Source organism: Fistularia commersonii, chromosome 6 (genome assembly GCF_037954325.1).
Source record: "Fistularia commersonii isolate RoL2024-O1a breed Wild chromosome 6, RoL_Fcom_v1.0, whole genome shotgun sequence".
Lineage (NCBI taxonomy): Eukaryota > Metazoa > Chordata > Actinopteri > Syngnathiformes > Fistulariidae > Fistularia > Fistularia commersonii.
In genome coordinates this window covers 7,487,814-7,506,360 of record NC_141289.1, presented here as the reverse complement: position 1 = coordinate 7,506,360, position 18,547 = coordinate 7,487,814, and the positions used below count along the sequence as shown (strand labels likewise).

At 45.9% G+C, this 18,547-nt stretch overlaps 1 protein-coding gene across 13 annotated transcripts in view; it reads right to left on the bottom strand.

Annotated features, from left to right (window-relative positions):
- The window catches only part of dmd (dystrophin), a 356,433-nt gene that overhangs the window by 81,952 nt on the left and 255,934 nt on the right, over window positions 1–18,547 (bottom strand). For 12 of the 13 annotated variants that reach the window (XM_086147909.1, XM_086147907.1, XM_086147902.1 and 9 more), the window contains 13 exons: window positions 16,979–17,131; window positions 15,771–15,941; window positions 11,099–11,221; window positions 10,846–11,018; window positions 10,614–10,749; window positions 7,801–7,976; window positions 6,813–6,960; window positions 6,334–6,459; window positions 4,234–4,383; window positions 4,025–4,114; window positions 3,638–3,737; window positions 3,220–3,389; window positions 3,016–3,133 (listed from right to left, as the gene is read on the bottom strand). In XM_086147909.1, the coding sequence (XP_086004035.1) occupies window positions 3,016–3,133; window positions 3,220–3,389; window positions 3,638–3,737; window positions 4,025–4,114; window positions 4,234–4,383; window positions 6,334–6,459; window positions 6,813–6,960; window positions 7,801–7,976; window positions 10,614–10,749; window positions 10,846–11,018; window positions 11,099–11,221; window positions 15,771–15,941; window positions 16,979–17,131 (1,834 nt within the window). The remainder of the gene's footprint in view (window positions 1–3,015; window positions 3,134–3,219; window positions 3,390–3,637; window positions 3,738–4,024; window positions 4,115–4,233; window positions 4,384–6,333; window positions 6,460–6,812; window positions 6,961–7,800; window positions 7,977–10,613; window positions 10,750–10,845; window positions 11,019–11,098; window positions 11,222–15,770; window positions 15,942–16,978; window positions 17,132–18,547) is intronic. The other variant, XM_086147903.1, reaches the window with a different exon arrangement.

Genomic DNA, 18,547 nt, shown 5'->3' with positions numbered 1-18,547 from the left:
TTGTGAACCTTTTATGGCGTTAAACAGTCAAAGTGAGTTAGCTTGAGAGCTGCTCTGAGTTTTTATAGAGTGAAATAATGGAGAAGTGTGACTGCGGATTTCTGCATTCTGTCTCTGGACAAACCGCCAATTTCCAAGAATTGAGTGACAATGATGGTAACGACTTAGATGAAAATGTTGATATGGTAATTAGAAATTGTAAAGTAATACTCATATCAACAATGCAATATAATTACATGACTTAGCATGAAGTTATTTATTATCTCCGCCTTGCATGGCTGCTCTGCCGCCTTCGGTGTGTGAACGGGTGAATGTCAAGTGCTTTGAAACCTCAAGGTGTGAAAGTGCCGTAGAAGTGGAGTCCATCTACCATTTAATGAGACCCATTTTAATTACGAGGGTATCATGGAGATGAGGAGACATCTTCGTCAGTGACCCAGCGGGGTGGTGATGTTTAAGGACAATTCCTCTCGAACAAGAAGGAAGGAGCATTTTCATGTTGTTTGATTGTGGATCTGAAGGAATCTACTGGAATGTGAGCCAGTGATGTTGCCCTCATAGCATTTTGACAACTTGAGAGAAATAAGACGTAAATGAATAAGTTAATAAGTTAGTGGGTGGATTTATTATGACTCTCAGACTGAAGAACCCATGTGGTACGTGAGTTAAAATTGTCAAACAGACAAACAAAAACATCTGTATTGTATCAGCGGCTAATGAGGGAGAATGGCAGAAACCAAAGGCGTCAGGATGATGAAAAATCCAAGAGATCTGAAAGATCTTTTTCCTCTCAAACAGCCCCTCCAGACATATTCTGCTTGAATTCATCTTTTCTAACTTCCTACTGCTTCAGATGACTGTGACTGAAAAAAAAAAAAACACTGAAGTGGATGACGGATGGTGCTAATCACCCTCAGCTCCTCTAATCCTTTTTACACAAGCCACATTTTTCTCTTTTTATTTCCTTTATACAAAATGTTCAATTTTTTTGTTGACTAGGGCTCTGTCGTTGATGTTTGCAGATGAAACTGTGATTTTTAGTGAGAGCAGGGAGTGAGTGGAGGAACATCTTGAAAGGTCCTGAAGAGGAGAGGAATGAAGGTCAGAAAACATGTGCGTGGATGAGAGGAACACGAGTAGAACGGTGAGGCTACGGGGGGGGAAAAGGGGGATGAAGAAACTGAAGAAAGCGGAGAAGTTCAAGAGCACTCGAACTCCTCCACTTTCTTCATGTGTGTGACCCGATTGATGGAGAAAAATGTCAGGGGTGATGAAAGAGTATGAAGGGAAAGGTGGAGAAGACGGAGAAAGAGCTACAGGCAGCAGAGGTGGACATGCGGAGGTTCTTTTTGAAAGTGAGGACGGGGGGAAAGGGTCAGGGAGGAGCCCGTCAGAGGGAAAGCATATGTTCGATGATCTGGAGATAAAGTCAGACTGAGATGGTTTGGACATAGACAGAGGAGGGATGGTGAAGATCATGGTAGAAGGATGCTGAGGTCGGAGCTGCCGGGCAGCATGGTTGAGAGGAAGACCGGAGAGAAGGCTTATGGATGGAGGGAAAGAGGACATGAAGTTAGCTGGTGTGAGAAGGGAGGGTCAGATGGCAGATAGTTCACTGTGGAGGCCCCTGAGGGGAGCAGGCCAAAGCAGAAGAAGAAGAAGACTCCATATGATATTTCCAAAAGCAAACAGGGACTCCTTGACCTTGAAAAATGTCTCCTCTCCGGGAGCAGAAGACACAGAAGCGGGAATTATTCATGGGACTCTCTGCACCTCACAAACCACGCAGCCCAGTCTCCCAGCCTGCACACCGGCATCAGTAAACACTGCGCTAAATTGAAAAATGCAGGTTTTCCTCTTGTCGTTCTTCTACCCGCAAACACCACATCAATCTTGTCTTTATCTCTTTATTTAAATCCTGCAATGCGTTTATTATGCAGACGTGAAGACGATGACAGTTCCTTTTAATGGCGCTGTCCAGCAGGAATGGGGGGGCTGTCACTTGTGAAAAATACACAGTTCACTTCCTCTTTTTCATCATGCTAATGAGATTAGCAGCCGACGAGCCCTTCTCTCAGATTGGCGTTAACCGGTCAGTTATGAGTTAATGCATTCACTCAACTTTACATTTAACCCTCACATGTACCGCACAAAAATATGCTTGTGTGTGTGTTTGCATGTGTCCATCCATCCATGGTCTATCGCTAATATCCAGACGCCAGGCAATCCCACATAAATAGAAAGACACCCATTTACTCTCTCTGGGCAATTTTTCTCAATTTTTCCAATTAACCTGCTGCATATTTTTGGGAGAAAACCCGAGAACCCGCAGACACTGGGAGAACCCGTCAAGTCCTAAACACAAAGAAAGATCCACGGATGGAATCAAAGCAGGGTCCTTCATGCTGTGAACCATGTACACCAAAGCATGTGTGTGTTTATTAAACAATAATAATACTAATAAAAATAACAATAATAATAATAATAATGGATTTATAAGGTCCTTTCCATTGACATGCTGTACAAACTAGAAGAATTGAGAATTGGACATATACATTTATACATTCATTATCTAGTCTACTTATCCCGCAGACATTGCAGGTGGGATGGAGCCAATATAGAGACACACAACCATTTATCCTCTCATTCACGCATCCTAGAGACCAATGCAACCAATCACTCTCTCACTTACATGTCACATGGAGACACTGTCATCCACAACTCATATAGAGACATAAAACAACTCATTCATTCACTCATTCACACATCATGGAGAGTATCGCAACCATTCACTCTGTCATTCACACATCATATAGAGGCATGCAGCCATTCCACACATCTGGCCCATGCAGGGTCTCCAGTGAACCTCCAGCGTGTGTCTGGACTACGGGAGGAACCTGGAGGAACCCCACTCAGACACGGGGAGAACATGGAGACCGCACACAGAAAGGGCCCCCCTGTGGGAATCCAACCACCACGGTACACAATGAAGTGGAGTGTTTGTGTGCGACCTACTGCGTTCGGTGATGGCGTTGCGAGTATCTTGGTTGCTTGTCTTATTCTTCAGGTTCTGGGCTGCAGTGACTTGTCTCTCCAGGAGAGGGCGCCGTTGATCAAGCTCCTGCAGTGACCCCTGGAAACGATTGAAGCGTTTGAAATCGGATTACGATGAACGGATCCCGCGCCGAAACCTCCGGTCGGATCAGCCAAGACGCTGACCTTGAGCTGCCCGATGTTTTCGTTGATGTCGTCCAGGTCGGCCACCACCACGCGCTTGTTCTGCACCATGTTGTCCAGCATGGCAAGCCAGTCGGCGAGCTCCGCCCACGACTTGTTGAACTGGGCGAGCGCGGCGGACTCGGGCGGCGAGCTTCCTGTCAGACCTTCGTCTGGAAGAAGATGCAGCAGAGGGCGGTAGGCTAGAAACTTTGTTCTCTACATCGATGACACCAAGTCCTAGCCGAGGAACTGGTACCTTCATTTTATCATCTGAGACCCAAAAACCGAACCCGTGCGTGTCGTGTGTCTAAATGACGTGTGAATGAGAGGGTGAATTGCTTTTATGCTGTCAATCCAGTTGCCATGACAGCAGTTGTCAAGGACCGACTCCGGGTGTTTCCAAAGTGTGAGGTCTTACTGGCTTTCCTGGCGACCAGCTGAGCCGTCCTCTCCTTGTGGTGCCGCAGCAGCTCCAGGATCACCATCCAGTCCTCCTTCAGCTTCATGTACTTCACCTGCTGGTACGCACACACGCACACAAACACACACGCACACACTCGAAGTCAGTCGGAGGATGGGGTGAGTAAAACTTCATCCGCCGTGTGCTTGATCTTCAAAAAAACACTCTCTGATATGTATTCATGAAAAACATAATCTGGGTTTGATAAAGTGTCAGGAGACACTGAAAATCTTTTCCCTGTCTCTCCCTGGTTGCACGCCGCCAATTGAGAAGAAGATTTGGCCGGCGGATCGGAAAGATAAACAGGATGTGTGTGTTTGGAAAAAAAAACACTGCTTCCCCCACCTGCTCTGACGGGGCCTCTCCGAAAACTCCCTCAGCTCGGCGGAGAGCGGCCTCCACCTCGGGCTGCCTGCTGTGCACTTCGTCGATGAGCTGCCGCACACACACACACACACACACACGAAGCAATTATTCCAGACATTAGATCTACTTCTAGGTATTGACGATGTTGCAGGGGGATATTGTGCGTCTTCGTAGGTGTGTGTCCGTACAGCACTCGGTGGCTCCTCCTGGCCCTGTTCCAGGGTACTCCTGGTGCTGGACACCCAGGCCGACAGCAACTCCAGCTGAGTCTGAAGCGCCTCCAGCTCTCGCAACAGGCCCTCGATCTCCAGCTGACGTTCAGGCAGAGCCTTGGACACCTGAGGAGGACACTGATCTTCAGCGAGGAGAAGACAGATGCTCTACGTTATGTCCTAGTAGCCAAACGCAGCATCAGTGCAGTACCACCAGGAGGGGCGGTGTTGCAGGGTATGCTCGAGTGCAACCAGCAAAAGGAAAGGATAATAAGAATAATTATAATAAGATTCCCTTCCCAAGTCGATTTAATCGTCGCTGCTGCGGTACTTCTTTCTTAGAGTTGACATTACCGCCAACTCCTCCTCTGCTGCCATCTTTATCATTGTCTGACGCAGAATCTGGAATTCAGCTCTGCAGTGCTCTCTAGTGGATGTATCGCTAGGTAACTGCGGCAACGCATGGTGATTCTGTTGGTGGTAATGTTTGATACGGATATACCTGACCATATATGACACACTAGATGGAGAGGAGAGGAGGTTCAAGGCATTTCTCGTCAGGGACCTCCACGGCCAATCATCTGCCTCCATCTGACCCTCGCTTCTCACACCAACTACCTTCATGTCCTCTTTCCCTCCATCCATTTAGACCTCCAACCTCAGCATCCTTCTAGATCTTCGCCATCTCAACCTGACTTTATCCCCATATCTTCACCTCCGCTGCCTCATACAAGTCACTCCGGATAACAAAAAAAAAACAGAGAAAGGTGGTTCTGGAATAAATCATGTGCTCAAAGATTCTCTGAAATAAACATCTCCTCCATGAAGCGGGTGAATAATCCACTGGCGGGTCTTTTAATAGCGGCTGAATCACTGTGCTGGAAAGCGAAATGATTTCTGGTTTATTTTTCACTGGGAGTGAGACGGAGCGATGCGTGTCGGACACGGTATGGGAATTCAGAGGAGCGCGTTTTATTATAAGCCGTGTCGAGGTTAGTATTTTATATATATATTTTTTTAAATCTAAAATAAGTCCTCAGGAATCAATTTGGTGCATCGACTTGAGTAATTCGTCTCTGTCGTCTCTCGACTTGCAGCCTGGGAGCCTCTTCTCCGCACGGCTGCACTTTGCTGGGCGGGCTCATCTGGCCGTCTCTTCACCGCCGCGCCTTCAAATTAAAAGCTCCATGCTGACAAACTTACTGGCTGGGTTTCGCTCCTTTCTCAACAGATGAGCTCCTTGCTGCTCCTAGAACCTTCTCAGCAATGAAGCTGTTCCCGGTGGATTCAGAGAGCTGAGGCACCAGGCACCATATACCCTCATCTCCATGAACTCCTAATCTTAGCTCCTAATCTTAGGCAGGTTCTTCTCACTGGGGAACTCACAGGTCATTGGTGGAACTCATAAGCCAAGACCAGATTCTTCTTGTGGACTGCGAGGATCGGCTTCTCTGTCACTGGACAGATGTTTTCTTGGGACAAAATCGGCAGAAGCGGTCAGGAATCTAGCGACAAAGAGGTCCAAGCTCTCAGAGGGGTTTCCATGGCTCGCAGAGGAACATCTACATGGATCAGAATAAGTGCGGAGTTCGCTAACGGCTAACTGTTTTCTTCACATGGCAAAGCAGTGCAGGGAGAAGATAAAACCCCTTCAACCATCTGATAGTCCATGGTTCTTATTCCATGAACGGTGAGGCAGCTTCCACCTCCATGTTGTCCCTGTCGTCTTCCTCTTCTTCTTCTATGGTTTGTTTTTGAGTGTGGAGCTGAAGGTGCCTGTCCCACCCGTCCCTAGCGCGGTCCCTCACTGCCTGTGGGAATGCTAAGCTAAAGGGTTCTCCATGAGGAGGCTACTTCCTGGAACTAAATTCAAGCTGGACACTTCTTAGAACTTTTCGCCGCAGACTACCTGTGTATTTTTGACGGCAAACGAAGGTTCATCGAAGGCACTACCTCACAGCATGTCGGTGTGCTATCGTGGCAACCCAGCAGCCCAAAGCGCCTCTATCCGAACCATTTCGCCGGCCGGGGCGATGCGGCTGCTACGGCTCGCCGCGCACGACGGCATCTGCTGACCTGTTCCCAGCGAGTGTTGACGATCTTCATGTCCTTCTGCTTGTCGACAGGAAGCGCGATCTGCACGTGTCTGGAGTTCAGATCCTCCATCGTCGCCTCCTTGGCCGGCAGCTCCTCCACACAGGCCTGACACCGATGCGCACACACATAAGTGCACGTTATATAGGCTGAATTTAATACGATGTAATTTCAGCAGCTCCATGTCGTATGCCGGTGCCTTTAATCAAATCATGTAAGTGCATGAAACACACACACACACATACTGACATACACACGAACAGGAGGTGGTTTTTGCAAGGTTGAATTTCACTGTGAAATATTATAGCGTCGCATTTGGAATTGAATTTACTACACCTACACACTTACACACACATGCATTTGTTAGCATGAAGCTCATTGTAACAACACAGCACCCTGGCTCCTTTGCACCACGAGGGCTAAACTCAATTGCGTGGCGGAATACACAATCGCACACATACCTGGACCTTTCCCAGCGTGTCTCTGATGTGCTGCGGCTCGGCAGGCTGCAGTGGGATGGCGAGTACGGCGTCCGCCTTGTCCAGCCAGCACAGCATGGAGCTGGTGTCCTCCTGTAGCTCGGTGGCTGCCGAGCGGGCCTCTGCTGACCTGCGGTGGCGGCGGAGAAAGGTTACGGGGAGGCAATGCTCACAAAAATTGGACAAAGATGCCGGCGGCGTTGGAGGAGACTGGGGATATTTTTCATTTGGTGCTCTATCTTTAACTTACTGACTATGCACGGAATGCTACAACATGTTGCTAAATCTTAATTCAGATTTGGGCTCGAATCACAAAACTAAAAATCCACCGACGGCTCGGATCTTGGTAAACTTCTGCGTAGATGTACTCGTAAGTTTTAGTTCCACTGAATTTTATTTTCATTAGGCTTCCCGTTGTTTTGATTTGAAAAATCACCACTTCCGTCTGTGTCTCACTCCTGCACCCAGTCGAAGGGTTCCTCCATGCAAAGCTAACCCCTGGCTAAAAATGGCTAGACAGCTCGCAAACTGTTAATAAAAGAAAACTGCATTAAAAGTAGAGTTCTACATGAACTACTGGTTAATCCTAACAGGCTCTGCCCTTTGTATAGAGGTACAGTAATTTATAGATATACTGACATTTGTATACATGAGCAGCAGATACACAGATGTACACAGATGTTGGTATTTATATCCCTTTATTTTCACTTTTTACCTTTTTTACCTTTATTTTATTTTATTTTAAACATTTATAGATGTTAGATCTGTTCTGGATCTGGATGCTATGCTACTTCATGTACCTCCAATAAAGTTTCTCTGATTCTGATTAGCGCTTTGCAGAAAACGCGATGAGCTGCTAACAGCTAGCAAACAAAGCTACAAGGAGACCAAGCACCTTGCATGAACATGAAGGACTGAAGCAATTACTGAGGGACACAACTTGTAAGGCCACACACACACACACACACACCTCCTCTTGCGCTCGTTGAGTTGCTGGCAGACGTTGGCCCAGCGAGTGCTGAGGAGCTTGAGTTCGGCTCGGAGCCGCGAGGCGTCGTCCGGCGTACTCAGCTGGCCAATTTCCTCTCCGGCCACGTTCACCCGGCCCAACATCGCCTCCTGGAGCGGCATGGCCTCTGTCAGATCCTGCACACACACAAACACACACACAAACACACACAAAGACAGATGTCTAATGAGAGCTGAAGGGTTGGTTAGCTTCTTGACAACCTTCATACTGAATCCTTATCTTCACATTTCTGGCTGATCATGATTTCCCTTTCCCAGCTTGGACCCATGAGGGACGGTGAAGCAACAGGGTGGAGATGAAGAAGGTGGACCGGTTTAAGTACAGAGGGTCAATAGGTCGGAGCGACGGAGAGGGTCGATAAAAAGAGGTGGGGGGACAGGAGAAATGTGTCGAGGGTGGTGAAGGAATATGAAGGGAAAGGTGGAGAAGACGGCGACATTGCTGGAGGTAGCGTGGGTGAGGATGCGAAGAGTCCTCTTTAGGGGAGGACGGCAAGGATCAGGGATGAGTCCATTAGAGAGACAGCACGTTAGATCTTCTGGAGCTAAAGTCAGAGATGGTCTGGACATGGAAAGAGGAGGGATGACAAAGATCTGGAAAAGTATGCAGAGGTGGGAGGTCTAGACAAAGACAAGAGAGGAGGATTATGTATGAAATGGGAGAAAAAGTGAAGGTAGTTGATGTGAGAGGAGAGGGTTAGATGAAGGGAGATGATTGGCTGTTGTGACTTCTGAGGGAGCAGCCCAAAGGACAAATAGAAAACGTTGGAAAGGATCTTTTTTTTTTGGGTGGGTCCGCCTTAGTTGGAGATCAGATATCGCCACCTTCTCCACCACCAGCCAGTGCTCAAAATCTCACTTCTTGCTTCATGCTCATGATGGGCAATGTTTTTTCACAGTCTGGGATCTCAACTCCGGGGGTTCAGGACTAGGAGTTGCGGCAGCTTTTGATTCAAAGTAGCAGATGGTCTCCTGTCTGCACACACACACACACACACACACACAATTGGCAGTTGTGTGGCGCTTGGACACAGCACCCTGGCCTGTACAGAATGAAACTAGAGCTGATCACAGCTCGGCCCGAAAGTGGACCCAGCGTATTTGATGGAACACACACACACACACACACACACACACATCAGATACATCAGATACACACACACATCAGATTAGCCATGGCAACCGGTACTGGGCGCTGACTGTGAGGAGCCTTTCCACTGTGGGAATCATCACACAAACCCAAACTTGCATTTCCAGCCGGCGTCTCACCGCGATAAAAGCCATTTGTTCCCAGCTCAACAAACAAATTGCTTTCCATAATCCCTTCATTCCAGGCCACGGGTTGATGTAATGCGGGAGACGTCGAACCCAGTGACATAATATTTGTTATGTAAGACCAAAAATGGGAAGCGTTCTGTTTGTATCCACAGCGACCGCATTGCGTCTCCGACCCGTCTCGCTGAAATGTTTTTCTGCATCGATTCCCCCCCGAACATGCGGACAAAGCGGTGAGTCAGTATTTGTTTTTTTTCTAAATCGATCCCGTCCGCGGGTGCGAGTGCTTGGACACCATCGCAGCTCCGCAATGCTAATTCTGCAGTGAAACACTTCTGGGAGACATTTTGATTTATTAGTCAACTATTTGCTGCCTGATTGTTTTGGCTTTGTGTCATTAGTTGGCAAAGGTTTAATGATTGTTTCTTTGTTTGCGTGAGTGTGTGCTATTCTGGCATACAAAAACCAAATGGGACCGTTTTATTATTAACAATGCACTTAAAATGCAGTTTTTTATGCTGGGTTGTGTTCCAAGACCTGATCTCCTCAGACCGTCTTCATAGATGGTGCATGATCTTTGGTCATTTTTGTTTGCCTGTGCAATCATGTATTTGTTTCTGTCTGCTCCCTTCAGGGAACACAGCCAATCACCTGCCTACATCTAAGGAACAGCCAATCACCTGCCCCCATCCAACCCACAGCCAATAAACTGCCTCCATCCAACCCATAACTAATAATGTTCCTCCATGTAAGCCACAGCCAATAACCTGCCTCCATCCAACCCATACCCAATCATCTGCCCCCATTTTGCCCACAGCCAATCATTTCCCTCCATCCAACCAACAGCCAATAACCTTTTTTTATTTAACCTTGAGCCCAGTAGTGATTGCCTAGGAGGCGGGGCGGTGCCAGTTGATCAGCTATATGGTATATAAATAAAGAAAATAAAGAAAAAACAACCGTTCTCCCTCATCCACACGTCACACAGAGACGTATAAAAATTCAGCCTCTCATTCTCATTCACACAGAATACATTTATATATATATACTGTATATATATATATATATATATATGTATATATATATATATATTTATATGTGTGTGTGTGTATATGCATATTTGCTGCCTCTCCTGTGTGAAGTCCAACATATGTTTGAAAACAGGGACACAAACAGCATTTGAATAAATGTATATATATATAAATATGCATATTTGCTGCCTCTCCTGTGCAAAGTCCAACTGTTCATCTGTTAGAAAACAAAGCGTGACAAAAACAGCAGGAAAAATAAAACCACGCAAGATGAATGTGCTGATGCAGAAGCAGATTGGATTGCTGGCTTGCCTTGCTCAAGGGCATGTCAGCAGGCCCACTGAAGATGGGAGCTGAAATGTGACTCACTCTGGGGGACGGGAACACACTCAGCAGTTTTCAATCAGCAGTGTGAGCAAGTGTATGTGTGTGTGTGTGTGTGTGTTACCCTGAGGTGCTGCCTGTGTGCTGCCGGATCACTCTCAGCCAGCTTCAGAGTGCTCTCAGCATCGCTCAGCCACTCGTCCAGTGCCTTCTTCTCCAGCGCAAACTTCTGCCACTTGGAGTTGCACTCCTGCCAGCGCCTTTACATCCACACATACAGCCACACACACGCAGATGTTCATTAATGCATGCAAACCTTCCTCGCCCGCCCCTCCTCCTCCTCCTCGGATCCTCACTTGAGCCTGTCCTGGTGCAGCTTGTTCAGTTTGTCCCAGTTGCTCCTGAGGAGACCCGCGGTCTCCCGAACCTTCTGACCCTCCAGAGGCCGAGCAGCCGCCGCCATCTCTTCCCCGCGGCCCAGCACTCCCTCCACGGGCCCGCGCAGCTCCTCGATGCTCTCCTTTACCTCCTGTTAGCAGAGGCGGCGCTTGTTAGATCTTTCTGGCCTCTCGGCTCAGAGGAGGCGGCGGGACTCTTGGCGGCGCCGACCTTCAGGCAGCGCTCCTGCTGTGGCAGGTTGTAGAACGCCGCCGGCCAGTATTCCGGGGAGTTCAGCTTGAAGTCCGTCTCCGACACGGAGCGCAACAGCGCCTGCAGCTCTGTCAGGTACTCCTGGACCGTCACACGCCCACGCAAAGGGGAAGGAGGGGGGGGGGGGAGATACAGAGGTCGATCAGCAAACGGTGAACACGTCGACTTCCTGCACACACAACACGCTCGTTGCTATTAGCTACCATTCCAATCTCATTTGTGGTGCGCCCCGAAACCATCTGGAACCCGAAGAAACGCCCAAATTTGGAGCGAACCGTCAATTATCGTCATTCCCCCTGCCCAGCATTAAAATCAAATACATCTTCCGTTGATTGATTGATTCCCAGATGGTGTCAAGGGTGTCTACAGGGCGGGGTGGGTTGGGTGGGTTGGTCTTCGATCTCCCTACCAAGCGCAGAGCTAATCTCCGTTGTGTGCCACCATCCCGTTGGGGATTCTTGGTGGACGCCTTCCAATCGGATGATACGGCGGTTCTTGGTGGCGCGACGGTGCCCGAAGGAGATTCTAGGTGGTGTTTCACCCCCCTGGGGTTGAGCCCATAAGTAAGTTTACATGGCCGTCACACTGGGTTCCCCGCGGTGCCGGAGGTCTGGTTCTACGACAATCACTTGTTGTGAGGAACGTGAGCTCGAGCGGGAGGCGCGAGTGGACATACACCGGAAATTCCCAATGCCGTACTTGAAAATCCGTACTGGGCGTGTTTTTGTGTTGGCTCACTGAGGCCCGCTGGTGTTTTCATATTTACATAACGTTAAGGCTAATTTGCTGACTAAAGTCTGACTCCTCTCTCGCTTTCCTAGTTAGCAATGGAGGAGCCCGAAGACATGTTGTGTTTTCTGTCAGAAGCTTCTATCACAGGATGGATACGCGCAAGAAACATTGTGGAGAAATATCGAGGCAGAAACGTGTGATAACAATAATAGGACTGAGACGCAGTCAAAGGTTTTTGACTGCTTTCTACTTAAAAAACAAGTAAACAAAAAAAAAAAAAAAAAAAATTTTTACATTTACATTTATTTAAAGGTGTTGCTTATGTCCCTTTACAACAACTACAAATACTATTCCAGACTAAAGGGTGAGGTATTTTACTAAAAGAGTGGTTTGGTGACTTCTTTTTGTCTAGCGATATATATATATATATTTTAATAAAACAAAATAAATGAATGAAATATTGATTAAAAAAATAATTATTCTATTATTAGTATTAGGATTTATTTGAGGTCAGAGTAATAGTAGTTAAAGGATCATTATTATCATCATTATCATTATTATTTTTATGATTATCACTAGTAGCATCATTGTTATAGTAGTATCATTGGAATAATAATAATAATCATCTTCATTATTATTGTCATTCTCCCTATTAGTAATATCAGTAGTAGCAGTAGCCATAGTATAAAAAGAAATTATTATTATTATTGTTATTTTTATGATTGTTTTTGTAGTTGCTGGTATCATCACAACATCATCATTAATATTGTTTTGGACATTATTATTACTGATTCATTTTTCCTAACCAGATAATGGAAAATTATTACTTTGCCAGAAAAATCGAAATAACGTTTACATATGTAAAGGACATGACAGCTGCTAAGACCCTGAAGCCTTCATATTTATATCACAATAAAAACAGGATGACTGGATGAACAGATATAGATTTCATATGCTGTAAAAACAAAAGCAAGAATGGATCACAACCGTCCCCTAGTTCCTGCTTATCTTTCTATCTGGGCTCTGGAGCCCCGATAGATGTCGGGGCTGAACCCCAAACCGGGAACCCAGCATGACCGTCGTCTGCCAAAGCATCCGTTCTAAAAGTCTCTGAGTCTACGTTCTCATCCACGTTCTCACTCTGCTCTCGGCATGTCTACTGGACGTATCTGTGAGCGGGCTGATGATGAAGAGGTGGGGGTGGGGCTTCCATGTTGTTTGACTCCGTATTACAGAGAGCTGCCGTTGCCAGCCTCCTGTGGACATTTGATTTAGTGGTGATTTTGAGGATTCGGATATGGCCCCAGAACACGAGGCGTCTCGCCCGAGCCCCCTTCCCTTCACTGAGGATTTCCTCCCTTCATTATGTTCTCCCCAGTGCTCTCCTAACAGGGGCTTGGACTGAATACACATCTCTGTGGCTGGAAACACACCGACACCAAAGATATATTCATTTTATCACCCACTGTAACGATATAACCTATCAAATATTTCCAGTTTTACACCTGGAGCTTGTTTTTCTGATATTATACCAAATTATTCATGCCATTACAGTGATTTGATGGATTTTTATCTTAAATTCTACTCAACTTTATAGATATACATCTCAATTAAAGCATTCCCGAGTCCATAGAAATGCTATATATATATATATATATATTTATATTTAGCGTAAATTCCGGAGGATAAGCCGCAACTTTTTTTCAAATGCTTTGAACACTACGGCTACACAAGTTTTTTTGGGGGGGCTAACGAGTTTCCCGCCGCTAAAACAATTATCCTCGTCATATCGGACCGATGAAATGACCTGGAAATTCTGAAGCCGTTCAACTCCCACAACGAAGAAGACAACTTTGACGGTTTTAGTGCACAGGAGAAAGTCCAAGATAGCAGTCAGCTAGCCTGTGCGGCTTATAATGACATGCGCTCGGTAGTCCGGAAGTGACGGTAACTACAAACACATTTATGTGTTTTGATACATAATATTTGGTCAATACACCTGGATCTTTCTTGTAAGCCAAGAAATTGAGCTTGGAAGAGTTAACCTAATCTCCTTAGTGGTGGGGTTTTGTTTCTGACTTTGGGTTCAAAATGCCATGGCAACGGTTAGCGTAAAGGTGTGTTGCTAAAAGAAATGGGGGCCACAGAGGTGTGAAGGGTTTTGTTTTAAGGACCATTTAAGGACCGTTTTAAGGAATGGTGGACGATAATTTGGCGATACTTGCCATTTGACTTATTCTCTTTATCATAATTTTCCTTTTTAAGCCCGGCATCAGTGTGAGATCTGCACACCTTTGACCTCCAGGACCTCCAGGAAGCCCACAGCCCATCTCTTCCCCACTTAAACCGTGACACGAAAACAGCCGAGGTTCCAACCTTGGGTTTCATTCAGACTTTGGTGATTATCGCGCTCTCGCATTTACAAAACTGCATGGAGCAGCGGGGCCGTGCATCTAACAGCATCTGGGCGACTTCCTCCCCTCAACAATTACCGCTCTAAGGGGTTGATCTAAGGGGATAAAGAGGAAAAATTACACTAATGACGCGAATATGGTGGGAGTGGCCATTGCCACGCCTGCGACCCGACAGCCTGCAGATGTGTTTCCCGACCGAGCTCTGTGTGCGGATATGTGGGTGGTGACTGGATGACAGGATGCGCACATATCTGGTATCCGGCATATCGGGGAACTGCTGAAAGGAAGGTGGGGAGATGCTTGGGTGGTAAGGGAAGGGGGCATGCAGTGACACAGAGCCAGACAGGGCGACCAATGAGATTGAAACATGTGAGAGGGTTTCACATGGACACAGAACCACACACAGAAATGCAGCAAAGGAAAACAAAAGAGCGACTCCGACTGTCGGGGGGAGACTCGACTTTTCATCGACAACACCGAGCTAAACAATTATTATTATTATTGTTGTTTTTACTATTATGACATAATTAAAAAATAACCCCAGGCTCTCAGGGCGTCGTTTTGATCGCTTAAATTAAAAAAAAAATTGAGATTCCCATTCGTTTCCAAGCTTTATAGCATCATGGAGGCAAAGGAAAACCCCACGTACAGATGCCACCCACACACACACATCTATCAAGTTTGTGTGTATGCGTGCGTTCAGTGACGCGTCCAAATCTCTTTGTGTTTTCGCAGTTGTCCAAGGGCTGTAGCCTGAACACGCGCTACAATTTAGCACCGTAAGAACCACGCACACATGCACACACATACACGATTTTCCTGCTGCCTTTAATTTTCATATTCATGTTATTATTAATATTATCAGAGACGGGCAGTGTTAGTATTGCTCGGCAGAACTGATGTTGTTTTTTGTTTTTTTAAGTGTGAAACGCAAAGGTGGGTCGTCAACAACAGCCCCTCGCCTTTAACTCTTGGGCCAGGCATTATTGTCGATGAATACAGTTATTTTAGGGATTTTCCATTGCTGAACGCCAACAACTTTGTTGCTCATGTGTTCCATTAGATTCCAGGTGCGTCATTGACTGCTATGCTAACTGCTATGCTAACTCCAGGATCAAGTATTTCTCATTGCGATGCTATCCTCAAACCCCCGCTTTCTGTTTTTCATCTCGAACCAATTTCAATAAGCTCACAAATAAAATATCATCTTATTCCTGTAACGCGTATAAATCTATAGTATTTGATGCTTTATTGTGTAAAGTCTGGCCTTACTGACTGAATTAAACAGTAAACAACGGGGCGTTACCCGGCTACCGCTCACATCTCACACTTAAAAGTAGACTCGGGAGTTCTTTCGACCAAAGCGACCTAAGTACTCTCACACACTGCCGCAGGTAGTCGAGGTCGTATTAGTATACAGTTTAGTTAGTGCAGTATTTGCTGTTAGTACTGGAAGTAAAAAAGTCGTGCCTATTGAAACTCACACATTGTCTTTTGAAGGGTGTGAACGCGCCCTCCACCTCAACCCAGCGCCGGTTGAGCTGGAGTTGCCGCGGCTCCACCAGATTGGCGGCTCCAGCCTCTGACAGCTGATTGGCTAAGCCCTGCAACTCCTTAAGCTCCTCCTTCTTCTTGTCCAACTCTGAGCCAATTTCCTATTGGGTGAAATCAACCAGGGTGTCACTTCCTAGTCCCTGGGCCCGTGTGTGGGGGGGGGTGCACTCGCACAACACACACACACACACACACGCACACGCACGCGCACACGCACACACAGGGGACAGATAATACATGTGGAAAATAAAACAGTCGGAAACACATGTGCACGCTTGCTCACCACGACAGGACACACACACACACATTCAGATAGAAATCCAGATACGTTTGTCAACGTTACACAAACACACACGTTCATACGGTTATATGTGTTTAAAGAGTTAGGAGGCGCACAACGTCTTCAGATTTTATTCACAGTAAGGATGAGTACAGTCATTGGAGGAAGGGGCTGGAGGAGGGGGAGGGGAGAAGAAGCAGAAAATACATGCAAACATAAAGGTGGAGATGGTCTGACGGAACAGCGTGGACCCTCAGCTGCAGCCGTGATGGGTGAGTGTGTGAGTGTGTGTGTGTGTATGTGTGTGAGGAAGGGGGGAAGGGGATGCATGAGAAGGCCCGCTTAGCGGAATGTCATAGTAATCATCTGAAAAGTGAGACACACACACACACACAGACACACATTGAGTCAAGACAAACAGATGAGTCCAGGAAGTCAAACCTTTTCTTTGCGTTTCACAGAAAAGCGTTGGTTATAGTCGTGTCTTCTCTGCGATGCTCACATTCTACCGACTTTGAACAGTGTGACGACGATAATCTGCGTATTAAACCCTAATCTGCAGCTGCAGGATGTTCACATGCGATCGTACCCGCAGTGATGGATGACAGTCCAGTAGCCCTGCCCCCCTATTTCATTTAAATTAAGGGCCTGCTTTTGAGGAAAATGAAAAAATAATAATTATACGGTCAATGTGTAAAGGACGTGGATGGACTTTAGAAAAAAAATCTGGGGGGGGGGGTTCTCCATATGTAAAAAAAAAACTGGTGACGATGAAAGAGCGAGACGGATGAAACATAAGACAAAATGTGTGTGTTCATTCATGTGAATGTGTGTGTGTGTGTGTATATGTGTTGTCACCTTGACCCTCTCCCCCTCAGGGGGGTCGGGCAGTTGGTCCACGCTGCGCTGGATGTCGTCCAGCCATGCCAGCAGGTCGTGGGACCTCCTCCGATACTGGTACCACTGGGGAGCGATGGCCAGCGCCTTCCTGTTGCGCAGCAACCGCAGGTCCTACGCACACACACACACACACACACACACACACACACACACAGAAATAGGACAACTGATCCCATCTGCCCATGTATTGAATTTACTTTTAAAGGGTAAAGGCTCAGAAGTTGCAGAGTCCAGGAACCGTCACCGTTCAGCTTTCTGACGCTAAATAAATAAACACTGACTGGCTGCTCTTTGCAGGAATGTCACGGTGCTGCAAGACGCTGAAGTCCCACAATTGAAAAAGTGTGCGTCTGTGTGTATGTGTGTGTGTGAATGCGATCCACTGTAACGCGATTTGAACGCGGGGTAATTCACACTGATATGTGTAAAGGGCACTAACAAGGCTATCAGGAGCAACTGGTTGTTTGGTGTTTTGCCCTAATTTCGGTCCGGGTGCCACATCCGGCCTAATTTGATGTCAAGGGGGTCGGACCAGTAAAATTATTACCTAGAAGTAACACTAAGTCCAAATTTCTCCTTTGTTTTAGTGTAAAGGAGCTAATTATAAAAATCTTTATATGTGATAATTGTTCCTCTGAAAAATACATCACGAAGGAATAAAAATGAATAAAAAAACGAATAACTGAGATGGATCAAAGAATTACACCCTAAAAATATTGTTGAGTTAAAGAGAAAATCTTATTACTGTGGTAAAAATTCCACTAGAATTTATTAGAAAATTGATTGGTAGCATGTATAAGAGGAGTTATAATGTTTAGAAGGCTAATGATGACTATTCTGGTTATTAAATTAATCTTTTTAATTTTGCCCTATTTTCTTTATTTATTTATTTTTAAATAAGAAAAGAAAAGATCGTTTTAACAATGTCACTTCGCGTTTTGTCTTCAAAAAGAATAATTTTGTTTTCAAATTTTGACGCAAAAAATACATTGCAAAGTTACTTTTTTATTTTTTCCTTGCCCATTTTTTTATTTTTTGAAACCCACAGTATAAACCCCCCAGATGAATATGGGAAAAAACGTGCACTAACACAAAGATTTGATTTCAGGCAGGGGGCCGCAAAATATTGTTCCGAGGGCCAAGATTGGGTCGCGAGTCTGAGACCCCTGCCCTTGGGCACGCTGACACTCTGGCAACCCACTCCAGTGACGTGCAGTGGAGGCTGGGCCTCACCTGCCATCACGGTAAGAAAAAAAAAAAAAAAAAAAAAAAAAAAAAAAAAAAAGCAAAAATAAATAAATAAATAAATAAAATTAAATGGTTATATTTATTCAGTGATTTGTACCAGAAAGTTATTTGCCACGGAGCTTCACCATTTTTATTTTATTTTTTTTCAAAATCGCTGAAAAAAATTCACATGTACCGCTCAAATATGAAGTAGAGACGTGGGGTCACTGACCCACTTCCATATTTAAAGGTCAGTTTGGAGTATTTATAAAGAGCGGATATACTTTATAAACATTTTTT